General features: G+C 48.1%; 1 protein-coding gene across 2 annotated transcripts in view; it reads left to right on the top strand.

The window, feature by feature from the left end:
- The first annotated feature begins 3,145 nt into the window (after positions 1-3,145).
- Positions 3,146-12,214, top strand: part of LOC142184549 (uncharacterized) — a 31,824-nt gene continuing 22,755 nt past the window's right edge. The window contains exon 1 of one of the 2 annotated variants that reach the window (XM_075259480.1): positions 3,146-3,223. In XM_075259480.1, coding sequence (XP_075115581.1) covers positions 3,219-3,223 — 5 coding nt within the window. In that variant the 5' untranslated portion in view covers positions 3,146-3,218. Of the gene's footprint in view, positions 3,224-3,396; positions 3,505-12,214 lie in introns of those variants that run through there. The other variant, XM_075259481.1, reaches the window with a different exon arrangement.

Raw genomic sequence — 12,214 nt, 5'->3', positions numbered from 1 at the left:
TGAATCAGACTGAGCTGCAGTACCAGGAACAGCCACAGCTGTGTATATGGCGCTGTCCCTGGGTATATAGGAAGCTGCACTAGACCAGTAATAGATCCCATGTTAATAATGTGCCTGGTATTACTGTATCCCGGTCCATACCCAAGTGGACACCTGAGTCCTGCAGCTTAGACTTGTTTGAATAAGGTAAAGTCATGAATGATAAGACCTCAGAAGAGTCGAGCGGACGTCTTGGCTGGCACCAGGTGCAAGGACATATCTGACCATGTGCAATGTGATCAGTGTCCTAGCACGAAGCCTGCAGTTACCCCTGTCCTAAGGTGCTGGTGCTGACTGCAGAGGGGTGATACCATCATTGCAACAGATTCGCTACAGATTGGGGGGGGTCCAGCACTAGGCCCTACAGATTCGGGGGGTCCAGTACTAGGCCCTCCAGATTCACTACAGATTCGGGGGGTCCAGTACTAGGCCCTCCAGATTCACTACAGATTCGGGGGGTCCAGTACTAGGCCCTCCAGATTCACTACAGATTGGGGGGTTCCAGCACTGTCCCCCCAGATTCACTACAGATTCGGGGGGTCCAGTACTAGGCCCTCCAGATTCACTACAGATTGGGGGGGGTCCAGCACTAGGCCCTCCAGATTCACTACAGATTCGGGGGGTCCAGTACTAGGCCCTCCAGATTCACTACAGATTGGGGGGTTCCAGCACTGTCCCCCCAGATTCACTACAGATTCGGGGGGTCCAGTACTAGGCCCTCCAGATTCACTACAGATTGGGGGGTCCAGCACTAGGCCCTCCAGATTCACTACAGATTGGGGGGTTCCAGCACTGTCCCCCCAGATTCACTATAGATTGGGGGGTCCAGCACTAGGCCCTCCAGATTCACTACAGATTGGGGGGTCCAGCACTAGGCCCCCCAGATTCACTACAGATTGGGGGGTCCAGCACTAGGCCCTCCAGATTCACTACAGATTGGGGGGTCCAGCACTAGGCCCTCCAGATTCACTACAGATTGGGGGGTCCAGCACTAGGCCTTCCAGATTCACTACAGATTGGGGGGTCCAGCACTAGGCCCTCCAGATTCACTACAGATTGGGGGGTCCAGCACTAGGCCCTCCAGATTCACTATAGATTGGGGGGTCCAGCACTAGGCCCCCCAGATTCACTACAGATTGGGGGGGTCCAGCACTAGACCCTCCAGATTCACTATAGATTGGGGGGTCCAGCACTAGGCCCCCCAGATTCACTACAGATTGGGGGGTCCAGCACTAGGCTCCCCAGATTCGCTACAGATTGGGGGGTCCAGCACTAGGCCCTCCAGATTCACTATAGATTGGGGGGTCCAGCACTAGGCCCCCCAGATTCACTACAGATTGGGGGGGTCCAGCACTAGACCCTCCAGATTCACTATAGATTGGGGGGTCCAGCACTAGGCCCCCCAGATTCACTACAGATTGGGGGGTCCAGCACTAGGCTCCCCAGATTCGCTACAGATTGGGGGGTCCAGCACTAGGCCTTCCAGATTCACTATAGATTGGGGGGTCCAGCACTAGGCTCCCCAGATTCGCTACAGATTGGGGGGTCCAGCACTAGGCCTTCCAGATTCACTATAGATTGGGGGGTCCAGCACTAGGCTCCCTAGATTCACTACAGATTGGGGGGTCCAGCACTAGACCTTCCAGATTCACTACAATTTGGGGGGGTCCAGCACTAGGTCCTGTAGATTCACTACAATTTGGGGGGGTCCAGCACTAGGTCCTGTAGATTCACTACATTTTGGGTGGTCCTGCACTTGCCCCCCCAGATTCACTACAGATTGCCAGGATACACACGTGTAGTTCAGGAAACAAGCCGTGGCCTGACAGTCAAATAGAAGAGAGGAGATCAGTGGCTGCCAGTCACCCTGGGGCTGCTTATCTACAGAGAAAACCAAAATCTTTTACCTAAAGTGAATTTGTCACCAAAAATGACCTTATTTTAAAGTTAAATTCATATCTTGACCATATTTTTAAGCCTTTTTGATAATTTATTGTTATTTTTCCATGTCACTATCTATGTTTTTTAAAAGTTCTATATCCTGCAATTTTCTTTCTAACCACTAAGCCTAATAATGACAAACACTAGCCAATTCTGTGGGGTGTGGGATGGGGGTTGCAGCAATCACCTCCTTTTACTTCCCAGACAGAATTACAATAGCAGCTAACACCTCTATAGATAACACCACTGAGCCATCATTACATCACTACTCACAATAGATGATGTCACCGCTTATCTCCTCCTCCTCCCTGCACTGAGCATGCCTAGAAAACTCTCCCATAGACCTCAAGGAGTCGGCTCCAGACTATTGCTGGCTATGGACGTGACCGTGCTGTAAAGCAGATCACTAAATGCTGTTAACAAAGCAGAGGCGAAGCTCAGGCAAGATGGCCGACCTCATAATCATGTATAGGAAATAGAATAAAAAAAATCTACCATCTACACCTGGTCGTGCGCACGAGGACTTAGATTTGGCTCAAACTTTTAACACAATTCTCTCCATTTAGTTGGAAGTTTTCTTTTATAATCTTATAATAAAAAGTGGGTCCCTAGCCTAAAACTATTTGGGACCGCCCACTTTGGGACATAGTTTGGTTAGCCACACCCCCTCTACCTGGTGAGACCTACCTGATTTCACTGGGATTGTTCAAGACAAATTTTGGCAATTATGTTTTTGCAATTCCAAATTCCTTACATTAGCCTAAAATTCTGCCTCCCTGCGGCCACCACTAGAGGGAGCTCACAGGCTCGCTGCATACAGGTTTATCACTATGGTCAATGACAATCTTCGTGATTCGCCATCACCCCTTACGTGTTTGGCAGCTTTACCGTTTTCGTGCTTCGTGACAATGTGCAATGGCAGAACCTGAGAATGTTACGAGTATGAGACGGAATCCTGCGGTCAGGCCGGGGATTGTGTTTTCTCGCCGTATTACATGATCACGTGGCTTCCTTGTATTGGATCAGTTTTCAGACCTGTTTACTGTTGGCCTCTTTATCTGGCCCTTGTTTTCTCAGTATTTGTGACTCATCTTGTGTTGTCTCTTTATCAGCCGCCTCCTGGCATTGTGTGAACAGTACACAGCACAAAGCGCCAAATTATAGTTTGGCTCAAAGACAAGAGCAGAGCGAGGTCCGGGACCCCGGTGTGTACAGAACCCTGCGCGAGGCCCCTGCGGATGCTGTAAGTAGAGATTATAGGAATTCCCGTCCTGCTAGTAACGCCGCCTTGGGTTTCTGCCCCCAATGGGTTAATACTGTGTGTAGGAGCCGCGGTCTGCTGCGTAGCGTGTGACACACAGAGCCTCCTCTTTACCTGGGTCAGGTAACTTGATTCTGTACGCCCTCTCGGGGTGTGTCTACAGCTGCCCCTACCCCGCACTGAGACAGCACCAGAAATGTCAGCAAGCCCATCCTCTGCAAGCATCCCTGGCCGAGGGTCCGCACAAGACGCCGGGCTATAAGGTAGGGCCAATGGATCTGATTGCCATATGGTAAGAGTAAGAGGCCATAGTATAGGGATCAGTTCTGTGTAGCAGGTTTGCAGAGCGTAGCAGAGCTGAGTTTGTCCTTTGACACAGTTCATTGCAATACAACGGTGTATTGATTGACTGGGTTTACATAGGACTACACACAGTTATCATGAACAAGCAAGGCAAGAGTTAAAAGTACAGCATGGTTCTGTTTCACTGGTATGACCTCACCTACACACCAGAGGTAGCAGAGCTGAGTTTGCAGCCGCCTCATTTGTACCTATTGATAACTCTGTTTAGCTGCAGTCCTATGTAAGGAGATTGAGTGAGCAGCTCCTCCACTCTGCTACATCGGTGCGTTATAGACAGACGCAACTCAAAAAGGCAAACTAAGGGGATGCATCACCGATTTGGGCTCGTTTTCCGCCACGCAAGTGCATAACATTATGATGAATAATAAGGTCAATGTCTTACCTGCACTTTTTGCAGTCTTATAAGGTGATCTCAATGCAGACGTTGTGTGTCATAGTCACATTGCAGATTTCAGGAATATAGTAATAAGACATCAGATTGTTATAGATCATCCTAGTCCCGGGGCCGCCAGGTATCACTGTGTGTTAGGTGCAGATGGTTATCTCACATCCTCCTAGTGCTGATAGACGGCTGATAACTGCAGGGTAAAAGCTGTGCACCTGCTGGAGGGAGGAGCGGGGACCGCTGTATATGTATAGGTGTATATAGGTGTCTGTATTTCTCCATACATATATATATATATATGTATTCCAGGACGATATGTAACTATCACACAGCCATTACTGTCACTGAGATCTGATGATTATCTCTAGTCCTATCAAACCCTGTTGTTGGTGCAGCCATGATGGGTGTTCTCAGCTGGTCCTCTATTGTTCGCCCTAGATATGGGCACCACTGCATGGCAGCCCCTTATCTCCTTCATCTCTAGACATGTGTCTGACCAATTGATTGGTTGCCGTGATCAGTCACGTGTGTAGATGGCACCTTATTAACGCAGCTTAGAAAATGCAGGGGGCAACACCAGACAACACTGAAGGATCAGCCCCCCCTAGTGAAAGAGTAGGAATATATAATATATGCGTGTGGATACAACTTTTGGGCTGGCCCTTGGGCCGGGCCCCAGACACTCCAAGGGCCAGCCAAAAAGTTGTATCCACAAACAGTGGACAGCCATGGACTCTTCTAATTCAGGAAACAAAGTAACGACTGAATCCTATGAAAGTAACTCTGTGACAATGTATCTAATTCATTATCTAGTATTGATAATTGTACAATATCCTTATAAATAATTAGTCATTTTATTTCAAATCTGGACTCAAATCTAACCCTGACTCGGCCTGGCGCTGACCATAGCGATTTGAGCACCATTTATATCTTATTCATCCCGAGATAAGCGGCTACATCGATCCCTGGCGGTTATTTCATGTATGGGACGCTTTCTTTGTATTCCTACCTTGCAGATTTATTATTATTGATCACATTTCCAATACTTAACTCTTCCTGTGCTGTAAATATATCTCAGGATCGTGTAAATGACTTCACGTCAGGGCGAGCAGCGGCGCCCGATGCTCTTTTCACTCTATTGTAAACTACCGACCTGCCATGACTAATCTCTTGTAAGCACATGGGATATAGGTGATGTCTGATGGCAGCTCTAATGGTTTAGGCGGACGTGATGCCTCCCATTACATCACTGTAGACTATTAGTACCTTGTCTTATTCCAAGAGCTGACGCTTCATCCAGCCCCGTACCCTGGATTTCTAATAGATCTTTTTGTTCATCCCGTCTGCCTCGATACTGAATGCAAATATTGACTGAGTATATTTAGCCTGGCATCAAACGGCAAGTCTGCAGCAGGTCTATTCAGGCGGCATTGTGTAACGCTCTGCAGGAGTCGTGGCCCCAGAGGGTCTGTTTATCCCTTAGACACAGGACTTGTGTTCAGAACATTATCTGGCCCAAGCTCCTGCCTGTAAGTACATAACCATGACATGGGTGTGCCGCATACATATAAAGGAGCATTCGCTTGCGGCAGCCATGCCCATTACCCGTCACCTGGACAAATAGCTGGGAGCTGTCACCCCTATATCATGTATAACCTGCACTCACCGCCAAATTGTGGAAAAATTAGGAGATTATTCGAGAAGATGGGATCATTAGTACTGTCTGTATTTCACAGATGACACCAATCTATGTACTATAATGCAGTTTTTGGAAGTCATTCACAGGTTACAAGCAGTCTCAGACAGGCTCGGTGCTTGGGTATCCACTTGGCAATGAGATTGAATGTGGAAGTAAAGTTATATGTCAGGGTAAAAATAATCTGCCTGTGACATACAGTATGTCCTGGGGGTGTAAAACTAGGAGAGTCACTTGTAAATAACAATCTGGGTGTAGGTGTCAATCACAGACTACAGAATGACATAATGTCAGTCAGCGGCGTCTACAGCCAGAAGAATACTGTCGTGTATTACAAGAGGTATCTAAGGGAACCTGCTTAATGGGGTTGTCCGGCTCCCAATGGTGTATCCATAGGGTAGGTCATCAGTATGTCATCTGTGGAAGTCCAACATCTATTCTAATTCTAGTGACAGTAACCTATCTATCTGCAGGGCTGGGGTGATATGCTGGGTCTGGTGACAGTAACCTATCTATCTGCAGGGCTGGGGTGATATGCTGGGTCTGGTGACAGTAACCTATCTATCTGCATTGCTGGGGTGATATGCTGGTTCTAGTGACAGTAACCTATCTATCTGCAGGGCTGGGGTGATATGCTGGTTCTGGTGACAGTAACCTATCTATCTGCAGGACTGGGGTGATATGCTGGGTCTGGTGACAGTAACCTATCTATCTGTAGGGCTGGGGTGATATGCTGGCTCTGGTGACAGTAACCTATCTATCTGCAGGGCTGGGGTGATATGCTGGTTCTGGTGACAGTAACCTATCTATCTGCAGGGCTGGGGTGATATGCTGGGTCTGGTGACAGTAACCTATCTATCTGCAGGACTGGGGTGATATGCTGGTTCTGGTGACAGTAACCTATCTATCTGCAGGACTGGGGTGATATGCTGGTTCTGGTGACAGTAACCTATCTATCTGTAGGGCTGGGGTGATATGCTGGCTCTGGTGACAGTAACCTATCTATCTGCAGGACTGGGGTGATATGCTGGTTCTGGTGACAGTAACCTATCTATCTGCAGGGCTGGGGTGATATGCTGGGTCTGGTGACAGTAACCTATCTATCTGCAGGGCTGGGGTGATATGCTGGATCTGGTGACAGTAACCTATCTATCTGCAGGGCTGGGGTGATATGCTGGTTCTGGTGTCAGTAACCTATCTATCTGCAGGGCTGGGGTGATATGCTGGTTCTGGTGACAGTAACCTATCTATCTGCAGGGCTGGGGTGATATGCTGGTTCTGGTGACAGTAACCTATCTATCTGCAGGGCTGGGGTGATATGCTGGGTCTGGTGACAGTAACCTATCTATCTGCAGGGCTGGGGTGATATGCTGGTTCTGGTGTCAGTAACCTATCTATCTGCAGTGCTGGGGTGATATGCTGGTTCTGGTGACAGTAACCTATCTATCTGCAGGGCTGGGGTGATATACTGGGTCTGGTGACAGTAACCTATCTATCTGCAGGGCTGGGGTGATATGCTGGTGCTGGTGACACTAACCTATCTATCTGCAGGGCAGTGGTGATATACTGGGTCTGGTGACAGTAACCTATCTATCTGCAGGACTGGGGTGATATGCTGGGTCTGGTGACAGTAACCTATCTATCTGCAGGGCTGGGGTGATATGCTGGCTCTGGTGACAGTAACCTATCTATCTGCAGGGCTGGGGTGATATGCTGGTTCTGGTGACAGTAACCTATCTATCTGCAGGGCTGGGGGGATATGCTGGCTCTGGTGACAGTAACCTATCTATCTGCAGGGCTGGGGGGATATGCTGGCTCTGGTGACAGTAACCTATCTATCTGCAGGGCTGGGGTGATATGCTGGTTCTGGTGACAGTAACCTATCTATCTGCAGGGCTGGGGGGATATGCTGGCTCTGGTGACAGTAACCTATCTATCTGCAGGGCTGGGGGGATATGCTGGCTCTGGTGACAGTAACCTATCTATCTGCAGTGCTGGGGTGATATGCTGGGTCTGGTGACAGTAACCTATCTATCTGCAGGACTGGGGTGATATGCTGGTTCTGGTGACAGTAACCTATCTATCTGCAGGGCTGGGGTGATATGCTGGTTCTGGTGACAGTAACCTATCTATCTGCAGGGCAGGGGTGATATACTGGGTCTGGTGACAGTAACCTATCTATCTGCAGTGCTGGGGTGATATGCTGGCTCTGGTGACAGTAACCTATCTATCTGCAGTGCTGGGGTGATATGCTGGGTCTGGTGACAGTAACCTATCTATCTGCAGGGCTGGGGGGATATGCTGGCTCTGGTGACAGTAACCTATCTATCTGCAGGGCTGGGGGGATATGCTGGCTCTGGTGACAGTAACCTATCTATCTGCAGGACTGGGGTGATATGCTGGGTCTGGTGACAGTAACCTATCTATCTGCAGGGCTGGGGTGATATGCTGGGTCTGGTGACAGTAACCTATCTATCTGCAGGGCTGGGGTGATATGCTGGTTCTGGTGACAGTAACCTATCTATCTGCAGGGCTGGGGTGATATACTGGGTCTGGTGACAGTAACCTATCTGCAGGACAGTAACCTATCTATCTGTTGGTTCTGGTGACACATTCCCTTTAAGGAGCCTTGTGGCCTCTCTCTGCATACATTGGCAGTGCAGGTGGTTGCTTACACAATAGGACTTTCCTAGGTGCTGATCCTTCTCTCTGTAGATACTTTCTTAGCACACAATGACATTAATGCCTTTGGAAATGTATAGAATTCTTGTTGTGATTGTTGATCTGCTCTGGACACCACCTGGGGTTGCAGGTTTAGGTTTAGCCACTCCTATGGTCTTACCAACCTGACAGTAGAACTTCGTATATGTCGCTGTTGTTGATGATTTTCCTGATGGACATTGATACATAAAGTTGCCAATATCTGAGATATTCTCCATTCATCTACACGGATACTTTTAGAATTTGCCTGGTTGCCCCTGCATACAGTCAGCAGTGTAATTCTCCTGTGTTGTCAGCGTAGCTCCTGCTGTGTAAGTATCATCCAGACTCCCACAATGCACTGCGTGTCGTCAATAATGACTTTGGGATAGGAAAACCCTTGTGAAGTCCCTCAGATCTCCGCACAAGGGGCGCAGACAGTATACATAGACTTCTGTGTGAGCACGATTGTATATTCGATGCCAGCTTCGCTCTCATTAGGATGGGTCACTGGATAGAGCGAGGTCTGAGGCTGGAAATTTACATGGCAGATAATGGAGGGCTGCGGGAACAATGGACACTTATGTTATTCTGTAGGACTATGCAAAAAGAGGCTTCGCCCTTATCACGGCCTGCAGAAATTCGGAAATTATCAGTCACTGACAGAGCCCTGTAACGCCCTTCTTGGCTGAGATATCCATCTGCCTCATCCGTAATAATGCCATATTGTTGTGGGGATGTTTTGCAACTACATATGGTTTTGTGGTATTGTATACCTATAGGTAAAGTCATCCTCGATATAGGGGGCTCTGCTTATATTAGTGTGCGATCATAGGACGTCAGATTAGAAAACCCCCAAATCCTTGACTTGGAGCTCTCCTCTCATGTTAAAGGGGATCAGGGCAACGGGATTGGGGTTCGAGAGACAACTTATGTAATACACAATGTGTTCCAATTCTGCAAAAATGTATCAGTTCTGCAATTTGTTTCATTTTCCAGTTTGCCCCGAATCTTCTAATCTGTTCCCCGATCTCCGCCATCACTACCCCCTCCATCTTGCCCGCAGTCACAGAGACCCCGCCGTCCGGCAATCATTAACACTGACCTGGATATCTACAAAGACCTCGCAGTAAACGCCTCAATAGCCGCAACGTTCGCCTCGTAAATGTAATTGACAGTTCTCAAATCTCCATAAACCGAGGAACATGAAAGGAGGCAAAAGTGTCATCTCCTGCATAGGCGTATAAAGAGAGGAATGTCCAGACATGGCCGCCTCACGTATTAACCGCCACTCCTACAGCCCGCTATTAAATACTACATTTATGGGACGCAGGAACCCTCACGTTTCAGTCCCGGGCAATTGTTAGTCAGTGCACAAGGTACAACCCCCAACCCGCTCCACATCCTAATCTTATACATGAACAATCCAGCCCGGAGTTTATGTTCTTAGTTGATGAAGTTTTATTTCTTTTCTTGTTATTCGTATGGTTGTATATACTGCATTCTCCCGGGCAAGTATAAGGGGCCCCAGATATTTAGGGGGGTCCTCCGCTGACCGAATACCGACTTGTTTTTTTTCCTTAATTGACTGTTACTTATCAGATTATCTCAGTAGGTAACAGCTGATCACCGCGACTTGTTCCTCTTCCTCAGCCCAAAGTGTTCCTGTACTTGATGTCAGGTCTGAAGGTAACGTGCAGCATCTCCTGGAACTACTCAAATGATGGCAGTATATAGTCTGGAGGAACCCTATAGTGGGAGTATATAGTGTGTGGGGACCCCTATAGTGGGAGTATATAGTGTGTGGGGACCCCTATAGTGGCAGTATATAGTGTGTGGGGACCCCTATAGTGGCAGTATATAGTGTGTGGGGACCCCTATAGTGGCAGTATATAGTCTGGAGGAACCCTATAGTGGGAGTATATAGTGTGTGGGGACCCCTATAGTGGAAGTATATAGTGTGTGGGGACCCCTATAGTGGCAGTATATAGTGTGTGGGGACCCCTATAGTGGCAGTATATAGTCTGGAGGAACCCTATAGTGGGAGTATATAGTGTGTAGGGACCCCTATAGTGGGAGTATATAGTGTGTGGGGACCCCTATAGTGGCAGTATATAGTGTGTGGGTACCTCTATAGTGGCAGTATATAGTGTGTGGGGAGCACTATAGTGGCAGTATATAGTGTGTGGGGACCCCTATAGTGGGAGTATATAGTGTGTGGGGACCCCTATAGTGGCAGTATATAGTGTGTGGGGACCCCTATAGTGGCAGTATATAGTCTGGAGGAACCCTATAGTGGGAGTATATAGTGTGTGGGGACCCCTATAGTGGGAGTATATAGTGTGTGGGGACCCCTATAGTGGCAGTATATAGTGTGTGGGGACCCCTATAGTGGCAGTATATAGTCTGGAGGAACCCTATAGTGGGAGTATATAGTGTGTGGGGACCCCTATAGTGGGAGTATATAGTGTGTGGGGACCCCTATAGTGGCAGTATATAGTGTGTGGGGACCCCTATAGTGGCAGTATATAGTCTGGAGGAACCCTATAGTGGGAGTATATAGTGTGTGGGGACCCCTATAGTGGGAGTATATAGTGTGTGGGGACCCCTATAGTGGCAGTATATAGTGTGTGGGGACCCCTATAGTGGCAGTATATAGTCTGGAGGAACCCTATAGTGGGAGTATATAGTGTGTGGGGACCCCTATAGTGGCAGTATATAGTGTGTGGGTACCTCTATAGTGGCAGTATATAGTGTGTGGGTACCTCTATAGTGGCAGTATATAGTCTGTGAGGAACCCTATAGTGGCAGTGTATAGTCTGGAGGAACCCTATAGTGGCAGTATATAGTCTGGAGGAACCCTATAGTGGGAGTATATAGTGTGTGGGTACCTCTATAGTGGCAGTATATAGTGTGTGGGTACCTCTATAGTGGCAGTGTATAGTCTGGAGGAACCCTATAGTGGCAGTATATAGTCTGGAGGAACCCTATAGTGGGAGTATATAGTGTGTGGGGACCCCTATAGTGGCAGTATATAGTGTGTGGGGACCCCTATAGTGGCAGTATATAGTGTGTGGGGACCCCTATAGTGGCAGTATATAGTCTGGAGGAACCCTATAGTGGGAGTATATAGTGTGTGGGGACCCCTATAGTGGGAGTATATAGTGTGTGGGGACCCCTATAGTGGCAGTATATAGTGTGTGGGGACCCCTATAGTGGCAGTATATAGTCTGGAGGAACCCTATAGTGGGAGTATATAGTGTGTGGGGACCCCTATAGTGGGAGTATATAGTGTGTGGGGACCCCTATAGTGGCAGTATATAGTGTGTGGGTACCTCTATAGTGGCAGTATATAGTGTGTGGGGACCCCTATAGTGGCAGTGTATAGTCTGGAGGAACCCTATAGTGGCAGTATATAGTCTGGAGGAACCCTATAGTGGGAGTATATAGTGTGTGGGGACCTCTATAGTGGCAGTATATAGTGTGTGGGTACCTCTATAGTGGCAGTATATAGTCTGGAGGAACCCTATAGTGGCAGTATATAGTATGTGTGGACTTCTATAGTGGCAGTATATAGTATGTGGGGACCTCTATAGTGGCAGTATATAGTCTGGAGGAACCCTATAGTGGCAGTATATAGTATGTGTGGACTTCTATAGTGGCAGTATATAGTATGTGGGGACCTCTATAGTGGCAGTATATAGTGTGTGGGGACCACTATAGTGGCAGTATATAGTGTGAGGGGACCTCTATAGTGGCAGTATATAGTGTGTGGGGACCACTATAGTGGCAGTATATAGTGTGAGGGGACCTCTATAGTGGCAGTATA

The sequence above is a fragment of the Leptodactylus fuscus genome, chromosome 11 (genome assembly GCF_031893055.1).
Source record: "Leptodactylus fuscus isolate aLepFus1 chromosome 11, aLepFus1.hap2, whole genome shotgun sequence".
Lineage (NCBI taxonomy): Eukaryota > Metazoa > Chordata > Amphibia > Anura > Leptodactylidae > Leptodactylus > Leptodactylus fuscus.
Note: the sequence above shows the minus strand (reverse complement) of the source record. Positions and strands in the feature narration are given on the sequence as shown.